The following is a 23,732-nucleotide window of genomic DNA, read 5'->3' on the forward strand; positions in this document are numbered from 1 at the left end:
CCCAGATCCTTATGAGGGACTGGAGGGGACAGAAGTGGGGTGCCAGATGTTCACTGGAAATATTACAGTTATCCTGAGTCCTTCCCTGTGCCAGGCACTACACAGTGAGTACGCACTATCCATTAGCCCATTTCACAGATGTGGCAGCAGAGGCCCACTTAGAGACTGTTGGTGTCTGAAGTTAAACCCAGGGTGATGCTCACTAAGCTACCACAGGCTGCAGGGAGACGAAGAGAGATGACCTCAGAGATGAGGAGAGATGGCCTCAGTGACAGACACAAAGAAACCAGGAGGCCCAGCCAGAGGTCCAACGAACAGCAGAGGGTCGGCAAGGTTGGGGAAAGTTTCATCTCTTATGACCAAGCCCCCCTCCCAAATAATAACCCAGGCTGCCCCCCTAGGTGGAAACAATGACACAATCAGCTCCCAATACCAAGGCCCTGACATCACGGGGTGGGGGGGGGATGGGGGAGGGAGGAGGATGGCCGAGGTGGGGGGGGGTGCCCCGCCCCTTGGCAGGCCCCTGCGGCCAATGGGAGAGCCTTGGAAGAGGCCCGGGCCGCCTCCGGAGCTTCAAAAACGTGTGAAGAGGGAAGAGGTTGCAGACGGAGTCTCAGCAGCTGCCTCGGTCCTCAGAGGGTCCTTGCGGCTACTGCTACCGCTGCCCACCGCCAGCCAGCATGTCCTCTGCTCACTTCAACCGGGGCCCCGCCTATGGCTTGTCCGCTGAAGTCAAGAACAAGGTAAGGCCCCCACCAATGGGTCATCAGCTGAGGTCAAGAACAAGGTAGGGCCCCCGCCTGGCCCACACACCCTAGCAGGCCAGAGGCCCCACTCTTGGGGTTCCCTGGACCCCCTCTTGCCTATCCCATGTGACTTGGAACCAGAAAGGGAAAAAGGACAGATACAGGGTAGGGTCCGCCTTAATCCCCATCCTGAACATCCCAGAGCCCTCAACTACTATTGGGGGGTGGGCAAAATGGAGGGCATACAGGCAACCACAGGTCAACTGAGGGGGCTGGTCCCTTGTAAAGACCCCCACTTGATCAGAATCTTCTGTTAATCTGTCGCCTGTTGCTTATGTGTTCCTGGGGTGCTGGGAAAGGGCTTGATTTTTCCTCACACACCCCCAACTCGGAAAGAAACTGGGGAGTGTTTTAAAGCTGGGATTCTGGGGAGATCCTGAAGGGAGAGGCAGACAGCTGGGGAGGTCAGAGTGTGAGCATTAGGGACACGGCAGGGGTCTCCTAATTTTGAGCTGGGAAAATATCCAGACACCGCCTTCATGATATGGCTGGGTAAACTGAGGTCCGGAGAGGAGAGGCGAGGAGCTTGGGTACTACATAAAGGAGTTGCAGAACTAGGATCCTGGCCTCGTGTCCCCGGAAACACACACACACACACACACCGCGGAATGGGGTTCAGCTTCTCCAGGGCAGTGAACTTCCAACTCCCTGGAATGCTCCCGTGAGCGTTGCCAGGAGAGGAGTCCCAGCGCCCCATTTGACAGAGGGGATCATTGAGGCCCGAGGTGGCTTTTCCCAGCGTACAGCGAGGAAGTGGGGAGCTGGGATTGGATCCTGGGTCGGGGGATCCTCGCAGCTGGAGGAGGGGGCTGGTGGGGGGCGGGTGCTCGGGCCAGGCGGGATCCAGAGCCCCCCTCCTCCCCCCCCCCCCCGCGCCAGCCCCAGAGCTGGGCGAAGCCGCCGCGCCATATAAGGCGGCCTCAGGGAGCCCGGCCCGCGGGGCCGCACTATATAAGGGCCGGTTTGCTTTATAAAGCCGGGCTGGTGGGGAGGGGGGCAGCAGGGCCGGGGCCAGGTGAGGGGCCTCCCTCTCCCACCTCCTCCTCCCCCAGCAGAAGGGCCAGCTCGGTCCCCCAGAGTCTTGGAAGCCTGTCTGGGCTGGGGCGGAGGGTTCTGGAGAAACGGAGGGGGCAGGGTGGGGAGGGGGGGAAAGAGGGTGAGAGACGCAGACAGAGATTCTGGGAGCCTGAGACTTGAGAGGGACCGATGGGGGGTGGGGGGGGGAAGCCGGGAGCCAGATAAGACCGAGGCAGGGATGGAGAGGCCGAGAGAGGAGACAGACGAGCCCCACCCCCACAGAGGCAGGGAACCTGGAGTCGGAGACCAGAGCGACTGGCGAGGGAGAGAGGGGCGTGCCAGGAGCCCTGCCCCAGCCAGACACGGAGAGATGGGGACAGGAAGACAGGGCCGTGGAAAGACAGCGCTGGGGACAGACAGAGGGCATGCGGATGGGGAGAGAGAGAGAGAAAGCCGTGCATGCATGGGGCCAGGATTAAGACAAAGACAAGCCCCCCTCCCCATCCCCAAGCCTCTAGGGAGAGCCCAGGGGATGAGGACCTAGAGAGACACTGAGGCAGACAGACATGCAAGACAGAACAGTCCCCCGCAACGCAACGCAGGACTCAGAGCCACCTCCTTAAGGTTCCTCCTCCCCTGCTTGAGGCGCCCAGGGTCCCAGCAGGGGGCTGGGGGGGCAGGGCGGCGGGGTCGGTGGGGGGGGAAACTAAGCCCCAAGTTTGGCTTGGAGGGGGAACCAAGAGGCCAGGCACCGCCCCCCCCAGCTGAGTACCCCACTCTCCACCCCCTCTTGTCTTCATTCTTTGGTGCCAAACCTCAGAATGTCCGGAATGGCCCCCTGGGCAGGTGCCACCTCGGCCCTGGCCCTCAGCCCCACTTGAGCTCCCCCATGGACGCTGGGGCAGAATTGCCTTAGTTGGGAAGGGATGAGGAAGATCAGGCCTAGGGAACCTTGAACTGGGTCCAGGGAGCTAACTCTGCTCCCCACTGCATCCTTTCCACCTTTTCTGTGTCCCCCACCCCCAGCTAGCCCAGAAGTATGACCACCAGCGGGAGCAGGAGCTTCGAGAGTGGATCGAGGGGGTGACAGGGCGCCGCATTGGGAACAACTTCATGGATGGCCTCAAAGATGGCATCATTCTTTGCGAGTGAGTGGAGCTGGCTCTGCCTGGGCTGCCCCCGAGCTGGGCATTTATCCCTACTCCTTCACCCCCTCAACTGGGAGCTCAGAGCTAGGTTAGGCACTTTATAGCCGAGATCTTGAAAGAGCGGTGCTAAAGAATCATTGTGCCCATTTCACAGGGAAGAAAACAGAGGCTCAGTTCAATAAAACACATCACCCCGAGTCCCGTTCTGTTCCCAACAGAAATGACCAGAATCTAGGCTTAACCACCATACAGAGAGGGCAGGCCCATTTATGGTCTCCAGAGTTCCGAGAAAGAGAGGTTCCAAGAAAGAGTTCCAAGCATAGTGTGCTCAAGGAACAGCTAAAAGGCAATGGGCAACAAGGGCCTTTCGTCATTAGCTTGGTGACAAGAGAATTATGCCATGGTAATTTGAGTCGGTGCTGGTTTTCTACTCTTCTCAGAACTTAAATCACGGAGAGGAATGATTCCCTGGTTCCAGATTCCACAGCAACACTAATGCTAGATAGGGCCCTGAGGCCACTGAGGTCCTATCGGTATCTCTGAGTCTCATCCAGGGCAGGGCGACTGTGATGGCCAAAGAGTGACCTTGGGAAGCTTTCCGAAGGTGCAGCCTTACCAAAATCTAGGTGCTGGAAAGGTGGCGTGTTGGGGAGAACTTGTTCTACCATATCCAGTGGGAATAAAGAGTACAGGGACATCTTGGTGTCCCAGCTCAGACAGGGTTGCTCCGGCCTTAAAGATCTAGAACCACCCACCCACTCAGTCAGTCATGCACCAAGAATTTATGGAGCCCCTGCTGTGTGCCAGCTCTAGGCACTGCGGAAAGTAAACAAAACAGACTCACCTCTGAGCCCACATAGAGCTTGATCCCAGTGGGGGAGACTGATCAAATAATTAATGAAATAATCCAGTACTTGCCTGTGGTGGGAACTGCCGGGGAGAAGAGAAGCAGGGAAGGATGGGGGAGGGGAGGGGCGGGTAGAGCAAAGGGTTGCTGCTTTGCACAGAATGGTCTGAGAGCTCTTTCAGAAGAGGTAGCATTTAAGCAGAATCTTGGACGGAGTGAGCGAGGGGGCTGGGAGGGCATCTGAGGAAAGAGTGGGCCATGCTGAGGGAGGAGGAGAGGGACAGCTGTGCAAAGGCGCTGAGGTGGAGCAAGCATCCTGTGTTGCAGGAACAGTGAGGAGAGATTCGGGGAAGTGGAGGGAGTCAGCTGGGGGTCTTCTAGTCGTGCTGGAGATTAGGATCTGTACGCTAAAGGGAGACTGGGGGGCAGATTTGAGCCAGGAGTAGCTGGAATTATTTTGAAAAGGCCATTCTAGCTACGAGGGTCTACAGGGGACGAGGTAGAAGCCGGGCACCACAGGAGACCCCTGCAAGAGCCCTGGAGAGACACACCGGGCAGCTCAGAGCAGGGCAGAGATGGCAAGGAGCCATAGGCTTCTGAATATCTTCAGAAGGCAGAGCCGATGGCCATGTGGAGGGGTTGGGTGTGAGAATGGGAGAAAGGGATAGGAGAGTCAAGTGCAAATCTGAGGGCTTTGCCTGAGCCCCTGGGAGGGTGTGTTTCCTGAGCCTGGGAGGATGGAGTGAGTTGAGTTGGGGGAAGCGGGTGCCAGGAGTCTGGGGTGGGGTGTCTTTGATTCAAGATGCCATGGAGGGCGCTGGATTGGGGACTGGGAGGCCTGGCTGCAGGGAAATAGGGGGCAGTTGGGTGGATCGGTGGCATTGAAAGGCGAGAGACTGGAGGAGATCAAGGGGGTGAGTGTGGCCAGAGAAGGGAAGTCTGAGGCCTGAGCTGTGGGCTGTCCACAGTGCAGGTGGCCCCTAAAGGTCAAGGAGATGGAAACGCCAGGGTTGCCAGGGAGATGGGGATGCAGCGGGAGACTTGCTTAGGGGGGATGATGGGGGCTTTCTGCTAGAGACCTGAGCCCAGCTCCTGGGAGGTTAGTTCTCCATCTCAGTCCTGCCTGAGTGTGCGGGGTGGATCGGGGGGCTGCGGCTGGGCTGGCTGTAGTAGGAAACGGCAAGATGGCCCCTGGCTGTCATCCTGACCCCTTTGCCCACGGCGTTGGGCACGGGTGTGGAGGGCGGGGCTCACCTTTCTCCCTGCCCTCCCTGACCCCTTGTAGGTTCATCAATAAGCTCCAGCCAGGCTCCGTGAAGAAGGTCAATGAGTCGACCCAAAATTGGCACCAGGTGAGCCCAGGCTCTCTTTGATCTCTCTCAACCCCTGGCCCACAGCCCCTCAGTCCCCCCCACCACACTCCCCCTCCACTGACTGCCGCCTGCTCCCCTCCAGCTGGAAAACATCGGCAACTTCATCAAGGCCATCACCAAATACGGGGTGAAGCCCCACGACATTTTTGAGGCCAACGACCTGTTTGAGAACACCAACCACACCCAGGTGCAGTCCACCCTCCTGGCGTTGGCCAGCATGGTAAGTGGGGCCGAAGGGCGGGCGTGTGGGGCTTGGGCGAGGGGGCCTTTGGAGGGTCTAGGCTGTAAGGGAGGACACCCAAGCCCAATATGGGTGGGAAGGGGGAGAACAGGGGCCAGGAGGGGACAATGTAGGCCGGAGGCTCCCTCGCCAGCCCCCTGCTCCCTTTGCCCTTCCCAGGCCAAGACGAAAGGGAATAAGGTGAACGTAGGGGTGAAGTATGCAGAGAAGCAAGAACGGAAATTTGAGCCAGAGAAGCTAAGAGAAGGGCGGAACATCATCGGGCTGCAGGTACTGGCCCTTCCTCACCTGGGTCTTGCTGCTGAGCTGAGCAGGGATGGGGATGGGATGGGTGGGGGCGTCGAAGAGGCCGGGAGGGCACCCAGGTCCTGTGGGCTTTGCGGCACAGAATATTTGGCTTTAACTCACACATATGGTGGGCACCGTGCTTGCCATTTCCGTACCTTAACTCACTCCTCCACACAGATGGGGGAACGGGGGCCTGGAGAAGCTAGCTCACTTGCCGGGATTGCCCAGGAAGATAAGTGGCTGGGCTGGGGCTCGAACCCTGGAAGTCAGGCCCTGGTGCTCTGAACCACTTACAGGTCATGGGATATGCCTTCTCCGGGCCTCAGTTTCCAGTCCGGACCCCTGAGACTGGATGCCGTGGCTTGTTAGAGGGCCGCGCAGGCATCCGGTGACATGTGATGTCTCATGGCCCAGGATGAGGCTCTCTACAATCTTTGGGGTGACTCTCCTTCTGCTTTGCTAGATGGGCACCAACAAGTTCGCCAGCCAGCAGGGCATGACGGCCTATGGCACCCGGCGTCACCTCTACGACCCCAAGCTGGGCACGGACCAGCCCTTGGACCAGGCCACCATCAGCCTGCAGATGGGCACCAACAAAGGAGCCAGCCAGGTTGGGAGGGGGTCCTGGGGTGGGGCTGGTGGGGCCCCAGTCCTCCGCGGTTCCCCCCCGCCCCCACCCCAGGCCTGACCTCTCTGCCCTCTGCAGGCCGGCATGACTGCACCTGGGACCAAGCGACAGATATTCGAGCCCGGGCTGGGCATGGAGCACTGTGACACGCTCAACGTCAGCCTGCAGATGGGCAGCAACAAGGGGGCCTCGCAGAGGGGCATGACGGTGTATGGGCTGCCGCGCCAGGTCTACGACCCCAAGTACTGCCTGACGCCCGAGTATCCGGAGTTGGGCGAGCCCACCCATAACCACCACGCGCACAACTATTACAACTCTGCCTAGGGCCCTGGGCCCCCACCCTGCCTTCCCCACCAGGGAGGCTGGCTGCTGCTCTCGGCAGGGCCAAGCCGGCCCCGCCGACCCCCTCCCCCTGCATGGCGTCCTCCAGCCCCCTGGCACCTGCCTACAGGGTTAGCGTTTGGGGGGGCAGACTGGGGGGAGATGTAGGTTGGGGGGAAGGGGGCCCTCTTCCCCAGAGCGCCGCAGGATCCTACATTGAGCCGGGTGTGCCCAACAGCACCCAAAGGACGCACTGAGCACAGCTACCCCAGCTGTCCCCCCTCCACTCCCTCCCAGGTGGGTCCCCGCAGGACAAGAGGTCCCCCCAAGCAAAGCCCCCAGAGCCCAGGCTCGGCCTGCCCCCACCCCATTCCCGCAGTGGGAGCAAAGTGCATGCCCAGAAACCCAGCGGACACACGCGGTTTGGTTTGCAGCGACTGGCATGTGTGGATGTGACAGCGGCGTTTATCAACGCGAGCACTTTCTTTTTCTGTTTCACTGGAGCACAATAAACGGCTGTAAAATCATTGCCTCGGGGCTGCTCTGTCCTGGAGCTGCGTGGCTCTGGCCCGTGTGCCGACAGCCAGGGCTCCGATGCGCTCCGTCTCCCCCATGCACTGTGGCGCGGGCACACACACACACACACACACACACGGAGCCCACAGCCCTCGGCTGGACCCAGGACAGGCACGCGCGCACTTGTGTTTACAGTGCGCATATACTTTGCAGCCTTGGGTGCACATGCGTGCGCGCGCACACACACACACACACACACTCCCCTTTCACAGACAGACTCATGCGGGACACATGTCCACTCAAGACACATCAACACACAGCGCCCCACCCCCAACACACAGTACCCACACACACGCTCAGCTCTGGCGTGCCTCTCTGGGAAGCCTGGGGTTGGGGTGAAAAAGCGCCCAAGCACTGGGACGGGCACAATGGGGTGTGAATCAGTTCCGCTTCCCACTAGCTGGGTGACCTGCGGCAACTCGCTTGCCCTCCCTAGGCCCGTTTTCCTATCAGGAAGAGGACAGACAGCCTCCTGGGGACAGGGGGAGGTTGACATGAAACAGAGGGGGGATGACATTTGGCACTGACGATGAAAATGGACAAGCCGGGTCCTGGAGGCTCCCGTGGGCAGCAGGGCCCCTTCCGCCCTGGGAGGGCAGGTGGACAGGTGGGAGGGGACGAGGCAGTGGAGGACGTGGGCACTTTGGGGGCCCAGAGCAATGGCCCTTTGAACACTGGCACGGAGCCGGTGAGTAGCATTGCCTGGCACAGCTGCCCTGTGCACTCGGCTCCCCTCTTCTTAGGGCTGATTCCTGAGCCTGGCCTGCCAGCCTGGGGCCCTAGGAATGTGTGGATAGCCTCAACCTCCCCAGATTTTAGAGGGGACCCTGTCTTCCCAGAGATGTGGGCCCTGGTCGTCCTGCCTGGAAGCCACCACCTGCAGAATTCCAAGGAGAGGATGCGGCCACGGCGGGGAGGGGGTCAGAGAACAGTGCTCTCCCCTTCCTTCCCCATAGCAGGGATGATGCTGGAACACGGGGACTTGCAGAGACAGACATCAGAAGACCGGCACACACAGACGCATGCAACCCCTGGGGCCTCGTAAAAGGGATTCCAGGCGCTCTTGGCCTGTCCAGGGCAAGTCCTGCTCCCCCAGGACCGGCATGGGGAAGCTATGCCGAGGAGGATCCATGCCTGGCCCAGGGCCTGCCTCCTCGGGGAAAACAGCACCATATTAGCACTTGGCCTGTGTGACTGGGGTGGGCGGGCCCTGGAAGCCAGAGGAATGAGCCCCCTTTCTGCTGGACCCCTGAGGGCACCCCGCCCCACCCCTGATCCAGGCTCCAGTCCATGGCTTTGCCCACGCCCACTGGCTCCTACCTGGGCCAGAGGACCTTACCTGGGACTTTGGAAGGGGAGGTGGGAACACCAGGGAGGGGCATGTCTGGGGCAGGGTGGGCCTGCGGAGGGGGGGAGGGGACATATGCCAGACCCAGTGGCTGGCCTAGTGGCCCAGGCTTCCAGTCAGCTCAGCATCTCTCTCCGTCGGCTGTTCACACTCCTTACTGCCCTGGGTGGGTCCCAGAGTCACTCAAACCTAGGCACTATGCTGGGCCCCTCCAGCCTCAGCATGGTCCAGAAGGTTCCATCATCCTTCCTGCTATAACAAGGAGGAAGGCAAAGCACAGGTCACCTGGTGCCCAGGCTGGAGGCTGGGAGCAGGTGCCGATCAGCCCCAGGCAGCCAGAGCACCAGGATCTCCATAAATTGCGAGACTGCCTGAGACCACCGTGTGACACGCAGCTGTTCACCATAAGCCGGATTCAGAGGTATTTTTTTTCCAAAACCACCAAGCGATTCACTCAATTCCAACATGACCTAAAGGCCGCATCAGATCCCACAGGGTAAGGGCTCCATCTTGTGAGGCTGTCCCTCCGCTTCTAGGCCCATTGCCAAGTCCAGGTTGTCATCTGTGCTTCTGATCCATCAGTAATAGATCAGGGCTTCCCACGACCACCTCCCCAGGTTTGACTCAGTTACTAGAGCGGCTCACAGAACTCAGGGAAACATTGTATCTTATTAGATTAGCGGTTTATTAGAAAAGAATGTAAATTAGGAACAGCCAGAGGGAAGAGGTGCCCAGGCCGAAGTGTGGGGCACGGAGTGTGGAGCTCCCACGCCCTCCGCAGGTGCCCCCGCTCTCCCTGCAGCTCCACGGCTCGCCAGCCCCGAGCTCAGCGGATCTCACTGAAGCCTTTATACAGCTTAACCTGCGGTCCCCCTTTACTTCCTCAGAGCCTGTGGGAGTTACTGAGGGGCCCACTTGGTGACCAGCACCAACTCAGGTGTGATCAAAAGGGGCGCCGTTGAGTGACACCATCATTCAGGAAACTGCAAGGATTTGAGGAACTCTGTGCCAGGAACCAGGGACAAAGGCCACTATTTATTGTATCTCACACGTGCAGCTGGCCCCATGTCCAGCCTTCAGTGACCCCTCATCATCCCTGGAAAAAGGTCCCTTTTGTGGACGCTTCCTCTTCTACTGTGCTCTCAATTCCTCCCCAAGGAAGCCGCGAGCTGCTCCCCCAGCCTGGACCCTGGACTCACAGGAAGACGGACTGTGGGCCATGAAGCCAGGCCTCCTGGGCTCAATGCCCAGCTCTGCAGGCTTCTGGCTGGGGGACTTCAACCCAGTAACTTGCATATTTCTGGCCCAATTTGTCACCTGTGAGCCTGGGGCACCTGCCTCATGGGGGGACAGGGTGGGCCTGGAGTGTTACTTCCGTCAGGCCACCCCTCCACCCCAGGAAGCCTTCTCTGATCGTCCTGACCAACCTCCGATCCCACCCCAGGCTCCACTGGTCCCAGCACTGCCCTGGTTTCACCCCGAATGCCTGTCGCATGGACAAGATGGACAATTTGGACTAACCAAACCCCATCTCCAAACACCTGCCGGGCCATCCCCGAATGCCTGTCTCCTCCTCTCCCTCCCTGAGCCCCTGGGCCTGACCCAGAACCCAGGAAATCATAGGGAGGCAGGAGTTTGCATCAGCTGCTTTATTTAAGGGCTTGTGGCTGACAGCTAGCCCTGACCTAGCCCCTCCTCGGCTACAAAAGCAACTGAACATGAAAAGGGGATGTTCTGCCAGGGCCTGGCCAAGGGGCCTACGGGACCGTGGCTCTCAATCTCAGGCCACAGGCCTTGGAAGGCAGGGAAGGAGGGAGGGCAGTCCAGTTCAAACGGGCAAGGTGCTGGTGAGGTGGCTGAGGAGGTTGGAGGGTCCCGAGGCAGCCTCTGCGGGCCTTGCCCTTGCCAAGAAGGTCAGGACACCGGTTCCAGGCAGGAGCAAGCAAGTTCAAGGCTTTCAGAGCCCAGTGAAGCACTTCAGACCCCCAGGGGGCCCAACAACCCCACCTCACCTCCAGTCCCTGCCCGCAAGCACACTGCCAAGGCCACACTTACAACTGCACACACTCACAGCCACACACACTCCATTTACGCAGAGGGCTGGGAAGGACCTGGACCCACACCCTGGACCCTGGAATGTCTCTGGACTGGCAGCCAAAGGGGCAGGTCCACGGCAGGCGGTGCTGCCAGGGGAGCGGGTCCTCTGCATCGCTACTGATTGGCTGCCTCACAGGCATCTATCCAATCGCTGTACACGTCCACTGGTTCTGACAAGTCTGGGCCGCTGAAGTCAAGGACAACCGGTGGCACTGGGCCCCTTCCCCGTACACACCTCTCACTGGTGTCAGCCAGGTCCCCGCCCTGCACCCTCTGGAAACCAGCAGGTGGCTCCTCTTCCCCCCGCAGCCACAGCCCTGCACCGCGGCAAAGAGCAGGGCCAGATGAGCAGAGACTCGAGGTCGGTCCCCCTGCTCCTGGCCAGGTGCCCTGGGGCAGCCCACCCGGGGCAGGGGAGCCCTGACTGCCCCCAACCCTTCCCACACGACCCCACCTTCCAGGAAAAGCCTGGTTTCCCAAGGATACATGTGATGGGCGTCTGGAATTCCTCTAGGCACACGGTACAAGAGATGACTCCAGTGTTGCGGGCGCGATCCCTGGAACAGGAGGAGGGGGAGGGACTGGTGAGTAAAGGAGCCTGTGTGTTTCGGTATGAGCCCCCTACCTGGGAAGGCCTGGGGCAGAGGAGGATGGTGGGAGCAGGGAAGCTGCCTCTCGACTTTGGGAGGAGGGAGGAGGCCGGGGCCCCACTCACATTTTTTTTTTTTTAAAGATTTTATTTATTTATTTGACAGGCAGAGATCACAAGTAGGCAGAGAGGCAGGCAGAGAGAGAGAGAGAGAGGGAAGCAGGCTTCTTGCTGAGCAGAGAGGCCGATGTGGGGCTCGATCCCAGGACCCTGGGATCATGACCTGAGCCGAAGGCAGAGGCTTTAACCCACTGAGCCACCCAGGCGCCCCAACCCCCCCACTCACATTTTTACGTCACAAGACTTCTCGTGGTTACAGAAGGGGCAGGTGAACTGGGTCTCTAGGGTGCCGGTCATCTTCTTTTTGGGGGGTGGCTTCCGTTTTGACTTTCTGCGCCCCATGTCTGAAGGACGGCAAACCTGGGGGGTGGGGTGGGGAGCAGAAGTCAGCAACTCGGGGAATCCACAGAGCCCTCCAGCTTGATGATCCAGGAGGCAGGCTGGGAAGGTGGCCTGGCTGGCACCTCAGGCCCTGCCCCTGAGGGAGGAGGCGCCCAGTCCCCAGGCAGGTGGACAGTCCGGGCACACTCAGGGCAGGGGGCATGGCAGCAGGCTCCGGCATCAATCAGGAAGCCTGAGTTCTAATCATGGCCCTCCACTTACTGGGTGACCCCAGGCTGGTGACAGATTCTCTGTGCCTCAGTTTCCTGTCAGTAAAATAGAGAAGAAGCTGCTCTTTCAGAGGGGTCTTGCGGAGCTGCCATGACACGTGACAGCGAAGCCCAGGCCCTGGCCCGTCCGTCACTGGCACCCGCAAAGGACGCCACTGTTGCTGGTGAGGAGGACACAAGGGACTCCGGCCGACCAGCTGCACAGGGCTGGGCAGGGCCTAAGCACTCGGAAGCCGAAGATTTTAGGAGCAGCTGCTCCTCTTGTCAAGGGGACACGCAAGAGGCACCGGAAGGAACGACACTCAAGGCATTTGACAGATTCTCGGGATGAACCTCCTGGGCCGCTCTCCACAGATAAAGAACTGGCGGGCCGAGAAGATGGGAGAAGCATCAAGTGTACAGAAATGCCACATACCAAGTCTGAGGACAGGTGTCTGAGGCCAACATTTGGGGACCACACAGGCAGGGATGAGGAGCAGGGTAAGGAGGGAGCAGGGGCAGGTGGGGGGGTTGGATGGAACCTGGGGGCAGTGAGGAGAGGAAGGATGAAATCTTTTTTTTTTTAATAAAAGATTTTCTTTATTTGAGAGAGAGAGAGAGAGATCACAAGTAGGCAGAGAGGCAGGCCGTGGGGAGGGGAAGCAGCTTCCCCGCTGAGCAGAGAGCCCGACCCCAGGGCTCGATCCCAGGACCCTGAGACCATGACCTGACCTGAAGGCAGAGTCCTAACTCACTGAGCCACCCAGGTGCCCCTGAAATCTCTGCCTTTCTAAGGCATCAAGAAGAACCGGTCAGAGGTCTGGATGAAGTCGGAACCAGGGCTGGGCTGTTCAGTGAGGAGGGACAGCAGTGGCTCAGAGTCTGAGATGTGTCAGCGGAGTGACTGTGGCGAGAGAAGGAGGGGTCCAGGATGACTCCCCAGATGGTGGGGGATGGGGAGGGTGAGTGGGAGAGAAGGTGGCATCGTTCTCTGATGTCTAACACACAGGAAGAACAAGATGTGGGGGGAAATGATGGGGTCAAGTACCAGAGGGACATTTAGGGACAGACATCTTGGAAGCAGGGGTGACCACTGAGCATATCTCCCATGCCAGACACTGTGCTCAGGGCTCCATGATCATCAGACCTGGGAGTGCCTTCCCAAAGCACTTTCCTCCCTTGCTGCTCCCCCTCTCGCCCACCTGTGTAGCTTTAACGTTATTCCACACTGACACGAGAGGACAGAAGCCTGCCACAATAAACAGAAAAATAAATTTCACTCACATTTAGCAATCACTCTCTATATCCCATCCTTTATTCTTAACCTGGGGTGTTCCCAATTCTCTGAGTGACCAGAAGTAGTCATACAGAATACCCACATGCCCCAAGAACCCCCCATTCTGCCTCCCCTCCTTTGCCCTGAATCCCAACAACACTGTCTCTCTCCTCTAGCTCATTAACAAACACAGTAATTAAATACATCCTTAAAAACAACCACCTCATGGGGCACTTGACTGGCTCAGTGAGTTGAGCGTCTAACTCCTGATTTCAGTTCAGGTTATGAACTCAGGGTCATGGGACTGAGTCCTGCGTAGGACTCCCCGCTCAGCACACAGTCTGCTTGAGATTCTCTCTCTCTCCCTCTGCCCCTGCTCACCAGCAGGAGCGCTCTTTCTAAACAAAAAGACAACCACCTCTTTACTCTCTGGGCTTTTCTAGTCGAGCTGTCTGCACTCACTGCCTGCATTCATTTCCTCCCATTCTCCCCCTACCTGCCCACCATTCTGGCTCATCCCCTCCTCAGGGCACTGAACACACTGGTCCCTCCTCCCGCCCTTCCCCTGCAACTCTCAAGACCCTGCACCCGGCTCCAGCCTCATGGGTGGCTCCTTTCGGTTTCTGCTGCTGCTGCTCCCCCCAGCCCCGGCATCTCTAATGGTACATGAGCCCCCAAGGTCAATCTTTGGGGGTCTACTTCATCTGCATTCACCTCCGTGGAGATCTCACCCCGCTTTAGGGCTTCAAATGCCTCCTCTATACTGATGCCTCCCGATCTCACCATCCTCAGTGCAGACTGGCTCGTTTAACTGCCTCGGCTACACCTTCACCTGATGCTAACACACATTTAAACATAACTCAGCAGCTTGGCTTTTTGTTTGTTTGTTTTGTTTTAATTTATTTGACAGAGATCACAAGTAGGCAGAGAGGCAGGTGGTGGTGAGGGGGAGCAGGCTCCCTGCCGAGCAGAGAGCCGGATGTGGGGCTTGATCCCAGGACCCTGAGACGATGACCTGAGCGGAAGGCAGAGGCTTAACCCACTAAGCCACCCAGGCACCCCAGCAGCTTGGTTTTGGATGCTCTTCCGGTCTTCCCCATCTAGCAGATAGCAAATCCATCTATCCAAAAAACTTGGACTCACCCTTGATTCCTTTCTCTCCCTCTCATACCCATTATCTGATCCTGATCCTACTGCTCTACCTGTAAAAGAAATCCAGAATCTGCCCACTTCTCGCCAAGATCATGGTCTGGGTCCAGAACCCTGGTCATGCTCACACAGCCTCCTCATTGGTCTCCCTGCATCTCTTTCCCTGCCCACCTCCCTCCAAATGCAAATTATATGGCGGCAGGGATTTCTGTCTTTTCTTTGTATCCCCAGAGCCTGGAACTGCTGGCACACAACTAATGTTTACCGAATAACTGAATGAATGAAAATGCCAGGCCCTTCGCTAACCACAGCAAGGCTGCATTCGAGGCAGACAAAGTGCATGCTCTCATGGAACCTCTTTTCTAGTAGAAGAAGATAGACCCTCAACAACGTCGTAAGAAAAATAATTTCAATTATCAATAAGTGCTATGAGATTAATCAATCAGGGCTAAGTGAATACCTCGGGAATGGGGCTACTTCAGGTAAGAGTGGGGTGGGAAGGACCCTCTGGGTAAAAGTCATTTAAGTGGAGGCCTGAATGACGAGAGAGAGCAACCACGTGAAACAGTCCAACCTGATGGAACAGCAACTGCACGGGTTCTGAGGCAGAAGCAGCTTTTTTTTTTTTTTCCTTTTCCCAGAAAGAGAAAGATTGGTACAGCTGAAGCTCCGTGAGCAATGGGGAGAAAGGGCAGCCGAGGAATGCAGCCAGACCTCAAAGGTGTGGCCAGTTCTACTGACCAATGCTCTTGACTGCTAGGGGCTGTGTTTTGTTTTCCCAAAGCCGGTCCTGGGTACCATCTGTAACAGAATCACCTGGCGGGGGCGATGGGGGTGGTGATGGATATTTCTGAACCTCATTTCAGATCTGCCCCCAATGGAACAGCGTGGGAGGCACGGTTTGCCCACACTGAATCCCCAGCACGGGTAGTGCCTGGTATGCATTAAGCGCTCAATAACTACTTGTTGAATGAATAAGTCACTTGAATCAGAACGTAGGGATGCACCCCAGAATCTCAGATGCACCCCAGAATTTTAACCGGCATCTGCAGCACTCCCAATCCCACAACGGAAAAGGGGTCTGGCCTGTACACAAAGCTCCGGGGGCCTTAGCCTGCCCTCTGGCGACCTAAGTCCAAGCGCGCCAAGGGAGCCCGGAAAAGGAATCGGTCCCCAACCCTGCCGTTACTCACGAGGCGGCGGGTGAGCGGTCCGTCCAAGCTCACCGAGGTTTCGGCGACGCCTCCCGCCGGCCGCCCGTGGGAGCAGGGACACCGTGCAGCCGCGCTTAGCGGGCTGGGGTCCGAGGGAGCCAAGCTCACCGGCAGGTCACACCCCCCCAAGCCCCGGGTCCTCGATGCCTCCTCCTGGGCCCCCTGAGCGTCCCCAAGCAGAAGATCGCCCAGTCACGCCAAGCCCAACGCCCGCCGGTGCGAACAGTCACCTACACTCTACTCCCCTCGTTGCGACGGCCTCGTTCACCCGGAGACAGTGACTTCCGTCTCCCGCCGGAAGCGGAAACCCCTCTCCTCTTCTCACCCGTGACGAGGACCGCCCCGCGGGCAGGCCCCGCCTCCTCCAGTGCACACGCGTACTCGCGTACCTGCCGGGCGGCGGGGTCGCAGTGCGTCTGCGCGGGGGGGCGCGCGCCTCGTTCTGTGGTAGTGCGCAGCATCACTTCTGCGGAGTTCTCAGGAGGGGCGGTTACCGAGTTTCGGGAGCGGCGGTGGCTGAGTTTCCAGCGAGGGAAAGGCTGACTTAACCTTGGCCGCAGCATCTTCACTTGTCTTTTCTCCCAGTTCAAGCCCCCGCCCCTCGCAGCCCACCCGCGTCTCCCCAACTGCGGACACATTCAAACATCTCAGTGCTAAGGAATTGCAGATACCATTATGGCTGAATCGGTGACGGGGGAGCTTGTCGGACTGTCTTCTCAAACTTTAATAAGAACCTGCGGATCTTCTTAAAGTTCAGGTCTGATTCTTTAGGTCAGGTGTGCGGTCTAAAAGTCTGCGTTTCCGACTAGCTCGCCGGTGACGTCCATGCTGCTGGTCCGCGGACCACGCTGGCTGCTGAAGTTGTAAGAAAAGGCTGGATAGGCATACATGGACCAGAGCGCGTGAAGTGTTGTGGGCCATGTTAGGGACCGCTTTGGAGTTGGAGGAAGAAGGAATAAGGCTTTACGAATCCCACAATTTAGGGAAGAGGCTGGACATAAAGAATCAATTACTACACTCTCCAGGGTAGTACTACATTGCCGCAGAGGAGCATGTGTGGCTCTCAAAGCATATGATGGTGGTGGGGACTGCCAAACCAGCCAGAGAGCTTAGGGAAGGCTTCTCTGGGAGGCTGACGCTCAGGTTGAAATCGAAGGCTGGGCCGGAGTTACACAGAAATAGCACCTGCAGAACTTCTGGAGTGAAGGAGAGAAAGGAATCAAAGATGAAAGCCACTCTCTGGAGGCCCTGGGTGCTGCCTCTCAGGGAGATGATTTGGAGGAGAAATCAAGCGTTGTGTTCTAGCCATGATTTTTGAGACAAGCAAAAAGAGGTATGGGACAAGCCATTGGAAGTGGAGTCTGGGGCCCAGAGGAAGGATCTGGATGTGATTTTGAGAGCCACTCACCTCTGGAGGTGATCTGAAGCTTTGGAGCCAGAGGAGGTCATCTGGTTTCAGGGTGAGGGGCAAAGTGTGGCAAAAGGAGAGGGCTAAGAAGGAGACTAGGGCCACCCCATCCTTGGATGTTAGGAAAAGGAGTCAGCAAGAGACAGAGCAGACTGACAAGGTAGAGCGGGGAGAGCTAGGTGTCCTTTTCCAGCAGCCTCCAGAAGAAGGTATTTCAAAACAGGGAGAGTCAGTCAGCTGTCTCACATGTGGTTGAGACATTCACTGAGATGAGGAAAGAGAATTAAGTCTTCTGACTTTGCAAGTGTTTGGTCACTGGTGACCTTGATAAGAGCTGTTTTCATTAGAGCCTTCAGGAAAATAATTTGTATTGAGAGGTATTTTAAGTTGAGCTATCTTCAAGGTAACCCCTAGGGGGCAGTATTAGCCTTGGAACTGACTAGCGACCTTTTTCGGTGAGGGTACAAACTTGTATACGCTCCGGATGGGATCACACTGTATGTTACCTTGAAAGTTGCTATTTATTACCCTGAATAGTCAAAACACATCTGAGTAGCTTTTGTTTTTAGTAGCTACACAATTCGTATTGCAACTCAGCCATGGTATATATGGACAATCCCATATTTGCTCATGATTGCTGGGTTTGTTAGTTTCTTTTCTTTCTCCTTCTATTTTCTATTTCTGTCTTTCTCACTTTCTTGTACCTTCCTTCCTACCCAGCTTTATTGAGATATAAGCGACAGAAAATAAATCTCAGGTAAAGTACAAAATTTCATGTTTTAACATATGTGTCCACCCATGAAACCATCACCACAATTAAGATAGTGAATGTATCCATCACTCCCAAAAGGTGTCTTTCTTTTTTTTTTCTTTTTTAAGATTTTATTTATTTAGGGGCGCCTGGGTGGTTCATTTGGTTTAGCGGTTGCCTTCAGCTCAGGCCATGATCTCAGGGTTCAAGTCATGATCTCAGGGTCCTGTGATCAAGCCTCATATCGAGATCCCTACTCAGTAGGGAGACTGCTTTTCCCTTTCCGTCTGCCTGCTGCTCTGCCTTGTGCTCTCTCTCAATCTTTCTGTCAAATAAATAAATAAAATCTTAAAAAAAAAAAAAAAAGACCAAACTCCTAGCATGACCACAGGGACCTGCACGGCCTGGTCCTTCCTATTAAAAAGAAAAAGATTTTATTTATTTGAGAGACAGAGACAGAGCATGAGGAGGGAGGAGGGGCAGAGAGAGAGAGAGAGAGAGCAAGAGGGAGAAGCAGACTCCCTGCTGAGCGGAGAGAGCCCAATGACAACATGGGGCTTGATCTCAGGACCCTGAGATCATGGCCTGAGCCAAAGGCAGAGGCTTATCCGACTGAGCCACTCTGATGCTCCAGCACCCCCCCCCCCCAAAGTTTCTTCATGTTTCTTTGTAGTCAGTTCCTGCCCCTGCCCTTGCCCCCAGCCCCTGGCACCAACTGATCTGTTTTTAGTTCCTATAGCCTTGTGTTTTTCAGAAAGTCCTATGGACAGAAACATACATTGTGTACAGTCTTTTGACTTTAGCTTCTCTAGCTCAGCTCACTCAGTTTGAGACTTGTCCATGTTGTGTCTTTCCTTCATTCTATCACTAAGTTGTATCCCATTGTGTGGATGGACCACAGTTTGTTTATCCTCGCCCCTGTTGATGGCGGTGTGGGTTGTTTCCAGTTTGGGGCTAGTTATGAGAAGAGCTACTCACAACCGTCTCATTCAGATCTTTGTGTGGATGTACTTTTTCATCTATTGTGTCTTCTTTCTTTCTCTTTTAGATTTTATTTATTTATTTGACACAGAGAGAGAGAACACAAGCAGGGGCAGTGGGAGAGAGAGAAGCAGGCTCCCCGTTGAGGAAGGAGCCTGAGCGGGGCTCGATCCCAGGACCCTGGGATCAGGACCTGAGCCACAGGCAGACGCTTAACCAACTGAACAACCCAGGCGCCCCTGTGTTTTATTTCTATACTAAAATATGTGATCCCTCCGGGTTTTAATTTTTGTCTCTCGTCTGAAGTAGGGCTTAGGCTCTGTCTTCTGGGAAAATTGACAAGGCAAATAACACCTTTCTGTGAAGTTACAGCACCGCCTTCAACCTGCGTCAAGTTCTCATGTGTTCTTGAATTTGTTTCTGGATTTCCTCTGGGTGTTTTCTCTGATCTCATGTCACATTGTTTTGATGACAGTGCCTTTCGTAAGGCAAGCCTCTTACCTTCTTATTTCTGATTCTTGGCCTGCGAGGTTGTTGAGGGTGTACACTGACCTCCACGACCAACTGCTGGCCTCAAGAGAACCCTACTGCCTGTCCTGGCCCCGGTGCGAGGAGCAGAGTGGGGGAGATAATAATATCCATGGTGATGGTGGTCGGATCACTAGAGGTTGCCTGGGGAGAGTGAGAGGAGATGAGAGCCTGTGAGTGGCCTTGAGGAGCTCTACCTTCGTGTGGCAGATGTTTAGAAGGCATCTTTCTAACAGTGGCTGCGTGCTAACTGGCATTCTCCCCGGAGCAGGATGGAAGCCTTCCGAGGGTGAGGGTCTGCCCTGCCTTATTCTTTTTGGCTTTTCTTGAGTCTGCAGCTGTCTGACACAAGGCTTGGTGCTTGGCAGCAGTACTCGGTCGTTGCGGAGAAGGGGGCCTGTCTGACCATCCCGCTCCCTGCCCCTCATTCCCTGTATCGGCTTGGATGTGTCACTTCTCCTTTTCACGTGCTGGGCCTGTGAACAGGGACATTGGGCTAATTCCACGCTCTGGGCCCTGTGAACAGGGATGCTGGGCTGACTTCTGATTCAGATCCCTGCCTGCCCGGAGCCTCTGAGTCAGTGGGAAGAGGCCGGGTAGCTGTGAACCGCCTGGACAGCTGTGGTTAAGATTAAGGGTCTGCCACTTCCTGGGCTTGACCTTGGGCACATCACTTAATCTGTCAAGCTTCCCGAATATCCTCAGAGAAGCAAGGATGATTCTGGCCCTGGCCTCATGGGTCAGGACTAGAAGTGATAGTGTTTTGTTGTTGTTGTTGTGTGTGTGTGTGTGTGTGTGTTTAAAGATTTTATTTATTTATTTGACAGACAGAGATCACAAGTAGGCAGAGAGGCAGGCAGAGAGCGAGGAGGAAGCAGGCTTCCTGCAGAGCAGAGAGCGCGATGCGGGGCTCAATCCCAGGACCCTGAGATCATGACCTGAGCAGAGGCAGAGGCTTTAACCCACCGAGCCACCCAGGAGCCCTTTTGTTGTTGTTTTTTGCATAGAGCTTGGCAGGCAGGTATACATCAGCTGGAAGGAACCCAGGGCTGGCATTTTGGTGAGAGGGCTTTGTTTCCTGTCCGCAGGAACCTGCGCGTCTGTGACAAATGCAACAAGATCAGCTTCTATCAAGTAGCAAATGGAAGGTGCCCCTTTCAGCCTGTTCCTCTCCTTGGAAGTAACTCAGTTGCATTTTGTCCAAGTTGTCATTTCATTTCACTCGGTGGGGCTGACAGCTGGAGCCCCACAGTGGGTCCCTGCCTGTGGCAGCTGAAGTGACAGTTGAGGGCGGGCCAAGGGAGCGGAGTCTGTGACCGGCCTCTCCCTGGCGGGTTCAGGCAGTGTGTGGGCAGGTGTTACTCAACTCCTCCCCCCACCCCCGCAACCCCCTGGGGGAACTAGGCTTCTCTGCAGTTTTCGACTTAGGATGTCCAATGTCCATTCTGCTTTTAACATTTTATTGTAAGAAACGGGCCGTGACATATTCTGCTTCTGGAAGTTTTGCTATGTACCTACTTGCGCAGATATACGAAGGTACACTGCTCCAAGGGTATCCCCTGGAGCTGTGTGTTTTGTTTTTGTTTTTTAAAGATTTTATTTATTTATCTGAGAGAGAGAGATTGAGAGAACAAGTAGGAGGAGCAGCAGACTCCCTGCAGAGCGGGGAGCCCAATGTGGAACTCCATCCCAGGGCCCTGGGATCATGACCTGAGCCAAAGGCGGGGCTCGATCCCAGGACCCTGAAGACTATGCTCTGAGCTGAAGGCAGACCCTTAGCCGACTGAGCCACCCAGGCACCCTGAAGCTGTGTTGGAAAGAGGGAAGGATTGGAAAAGATTTCACCAGACCCCAGCCAGGAGCCAAGCTCCATGGCCATCATAAAAAAGGGCGGTCCTACTTGCGGGAACGTATCCAGTTTATCCTACAAACGTATTTGTACACGGAGGTAATGAACGCAGAGAGGCATTTCCTGCAGCAATGTTTGAGGATAGCAAAATTATTGGAAGCAATTCAGACAATCCTCAGTAGGTAGCTGGCTAGTTAGATAGACAGTGGGACCGGGCGGAGCCTCTGTAGCTGGGGCAAGAGCCAGAAGCTCCCCTGAGAGCCGCTGGGCAGATCTCCAGGTGTAACAGACAGCAACAGCCAAGTGCAAAGTGAACCTTTTGGGACTCTGGGAAATGCTTCTATCTTGATGGCGGTGGTGGGTGGCTCTGTGCCTGTGTCAGAACTCAAGGAACTGCACCCTTTAAATGTGTCCATGACACGGCCATACCACTGGCTTGAAAACAAATAAGCAAGGCGCAGATCCACGGGAGAGGGGAGAAAAGTTCACGTACGCTCTTTGAATAGAGAGACCCTGGAAGGAAACAAGGCATTTACGAAGAGTTTGTTTTTCCTTCGAGGAGAAGGGGACAGAAGAACAGGGAGGGGAGCAGATAGTTCATTTTTCTATAAACCTTAGATTTTTTTTTTATCCCCACGATGGCATTACCAATTCCATACGGAGATGAGCAAAAGGGAACGTTCTGTTATGGACAGTCACGTTGTTGTGAGCAGGAGCGTACGTCTGTCGTGTTGTCTTATGCAGGAGGAAGGCTTGCTTGGCATGGTAACCCCGCTTTCTGTTTGGTCTTTCCTTAAAATCGCATCCATGCCTCAGGCCAGCTGAGAGATGGAGGCCCCGAGCAGCGAATGGGAGAGTCCCCAACCCTCTGGGATGCAGGTGATGGGACATAGCAGTGAAGGGAGGAAAGACACACTCAGGGCATACGTTCGGCCAATGCAACTGTTCTTTTATTGAATATTCGGCAGTGACAGAAAGATGCTCGATTCAGGAGAAGGCTTTCCCTCCCTGCCCCCTACACCCAGAGCTTGGATTGGACAAGCCCAGCTACGGGGGCGCAGCGCTCCAGCTGGTACACGTGTCCATGTGTCTTCCGCATACGTGGGCGTCTTTGTCACAAGGGCCACGGGGGACCACAGCTCCTTGTCTGTGGTCCTCCCCCTGCTCCGCTGCGGCCTGGCGGGCCTGTGAGAAAGCCTGCCCGTGGGCACGGGTCCCAGCAGAGCCCACCCACCCCCTGGCAGGGAGGCTCCTCTGGCTCAGGCCTTAGGGTAGTGGGCCCGTGGGCGCTCGGGCCGGGCTCGCCTTGGCAGCCTGGTCTTGAAGAGGGACTTGCCCGAGGCTTCGATGTAAGTGACGCTCATCTCTTTGGGGCTGATCTCCACGTAGGCAAAGCCACCCAGTGAGTCCTCGGCCCCATAGTGGAAGCGCAGGTAGCCGTTGGGGACCTTGCGCTGATGCTTTTTCGAAGGGTCCATGAAGTTCCCGGCCCCGCTCAGCACGTAGCCCACGCCATTCTCATCCTGAAGGTACTGCGCGCGGAGGGCACCCGGTCAGTGGGGAGCCCCAGCCCCTTCGAGAGGTTGTTTGTGCCCCCCCTGCCTGGAGTCCAGGGTCAGGTCTGTCCCTGACCAGAGAGTCACCCTGGGCAAGGACCAGAACCCCTCGGGGTCTGGGTTTCCTTCCCTGCAGCCATGTATCGATCCTGCTTCACAGCCCGAGAACTGAGTAAGCAATTGGCCACTGGTGGCTAGTATGCTGCCTTAGGAGACTTCGGGCTGTTTCCCTGGTTAGACAGCATACAGCTTGAGGGACATTTGGGAGACCCCCCCCCCACAAGGCAGCAGAAGGATCCCATGCAGCACATTGGCTGGGCTGGGCTCCCCCTCCCCACCTCCCCTGCAGACCCCTTACCTGCAGGTTGTGGTCATGGCCACACAGGTAGGCGGTGACCTTGTACATGGCCAGCAGAGGCATCAGCTGCTTGACCAGGCAGCGGGTGGGCCCGTGCTCAGCAATGGACCACACGGGGTAGTGGCCGGCCACCAGCACATAGTCTTCCTTGGCCGCTGCCAGCTGCTTCTTGAGCCAGGCCAGCTGTGTGCGGGCCAGCGCCGGGTCCCGGGGCCTCTCGGGCTGCTGGCTGAGGAAGTCGTCTGAGTTGCCACACAGCGTCACCGTGTCCAGCATGAAGATGGCCACAGACACGTTGGACCGTGGGACTTTGAAGCGCAGACGGTAGTAAGGACTGGGGAAATTCCTGCGGGGGAGACGGAGGCAGGGGGTGCATGTCTCGAGCAGAGGAGCCCCAGGTTCAGCGCAGGCCTGGGGGCCTCTATCCACTGGGGTGAGGCAGGGCAGAGGGGGTGGGGCAGGCTCACCAACGCTGAGAGATCCTGGAATAGGCTATTTGTGCCGAGACGTTCCCCAAGTGGTCGTGGTTGCCAGCCAGCACGTACCAGGGCACATTGCGGAGGGAAGAGGCAGAGAACACATCCTCGAAGGTCTCCTGCAGCCCACAGAAGAAGCCCAAACCCCAGGGTCAGGCAGCTACCCAGATGCTCCCACCAGGTTGGGGGCTGGAGAC

General features: G+C 56.6%; 3 protein-coding genes across 9 annotated transcripts in view; 1 reads left to right on the forward strand and 2 right to left on the reverse strand.

Moving 5' to 3' along the window:
* The first annotated feature begins 597 nt into the window (after positions 1 to 597).
* Positions 598 to 7,197, forward strand: CNN1 (calponin 1). The gene is made up of 7 exons (XM_045992395.1): positions 598 to 743; positions 2,850 to 2,971; positions 5,104 to 5,170; positions 5,274 to 5,411; positions 5,592 to 5,702; positions 6,184 to 6,330; positions 6,427 to 7,197. The coding sequence occupies exons 1-7, from the start codon at positions 681 to 683 to the stop codon at positions 6,670 to 6,672; spliced, it is 894 nt and encodes a 297-aa protein (XP_045848351.1). The 5' UTR covers positions 598 to 680; the 3' UTR covers positions 6,673 to 7,197.
* A 2,088-nt stretch (positions 7,198 to 9,285) lies between these two features.
* On the reverse strand, positions 9,286 to 15,964 carry ELOF1 (elongation factor 1). 2 transcript variants are annotated; one of them, XM_045992254.1, is made up of 4 exons: positions 15,863 to 15,964; positions 11,626 to 11,759; positions 11,177 to 11,247; positions 9,286 to 10,869 (listed from the first exon to the last, which is right to left on the reverse strand). In XM_045992254.1, the coding sequence occupies exons 2-4, from the start codon at positions 11,739 to 11,741 to the stop codon at positions 10,805 to 10,807; spliced, it is 252 nt and encodes an 83-aa protein (XP_045848210.1). In that variant the 5' UTR covers positions 11,742 to 11,759; positions 15,863 to 15,964; the 3' UTR covers positions 9,286 to 10,804. The 2 variants fall into 2 exon arrangements, with proteins under 2 accessions (XP_045848210.1, XP_045848209.1); XM_045992253.1 differs by lacking the exon at positions 15,863 to 15,964 and adding an exon at positions 15,608 to 15,852.
* Positions 15,965 to 22,238: 6,274 nt separating this feature from the next.
* Positions 22,239 to 23,732, reverse strand: part of ACP5 (acid phosphatase 5, tartrate resistant) — a 59,900-nt gene continuing 58,406 nt past the window's right edge. For all 6 annotated transcript variants that reach the window (XM_045990710.1, XM_045990712.1, XM_045990707.1 and 3 more), the window contains exons 4-6: positions 23,527 to 23,654; positions 23,060 to 23,405; positions 22,239 to 22,677 (exon numbers count right to left, since the gene is read on the reverse strand). In XM_045990710.1, the coding sequence (XP_045846666.1) occupies positions 22,405 to 22,677; positions 23,060 to 23,405; positions 23,527 to 23,654 (747 nt within the window). In that variant the 3' untranslated portion in view covers positions 22,239 to 22,404. The remainder of the gene's footprint in view (positions 22,678 to 23,059; positions 23,406 to 23,526; positions 23,655 to 23,732) is intronic.

Source organism: Meles meles, chromosome 20 (genome assembly GCF_922984935.1).
Source record: "Meles meles chromosome 20, mMelMel3.1 paternal haplotype, whole genome shotgun sequence".
Classification (NCBI taxonomy): Eukaryota; Metazoa; Chordata; class Mammalia; order Carnivora; family Mustelidae; genus Meles; species Meles meles.

What these genes read in the sequence shown, in the direction of transcription:
- CNN1 (XM_045992395.1), top strand. Translation starts at nt 681, where the DNA reads ATGTCCTCTGCTCACTTCAACCGGGGCCCCGCCTATGGCTTGTCCGCT. An exon ending in CCGCTGAAGTCAAGAACAAG is followed by an intron (nt 744 to 2,849) that starts GTAAGGCCCCCA and finishes CCCCACCCCCAG; the next exon opens with CTAGCCCAGAAGTATGACCA. An exon ending in CCAACAAAGGAGCCAGCCAG is followed by an intron (nt 6,331 to 6,426) that starts GTTGGGAGGGGG and finishes TGCCCTCTGCAG; the next exon opens with GCCGGCATGACTGCACCTGG.
- ELOF1 (XM_045992254.1), bottom strand. Translation starts at nt 11,741, where the DNA reads ATGGGGCGCAGAAAGTCAAAACGGAAGCCACCCCCCAAAAAGAAGATG. An exon ending in AAGTCTTGTGACGTAAAAAT is followed by an intron (nt 11,248 to 11,625) that starts GTGAGTGGGGGG and finishes CTCCTGTTCCAG; the next exon opens with GGATCGCGCCCGCAACACTG. An exon ending in ATTCCAGACGCCCATCACAT is followed by an intron (nt 10,870 to 11,176) that starts GTATCCTTGGGA and finishes TCAGCGGCCCAG; the next exon opens with ACTTGTCAGAACCAGTGGAC.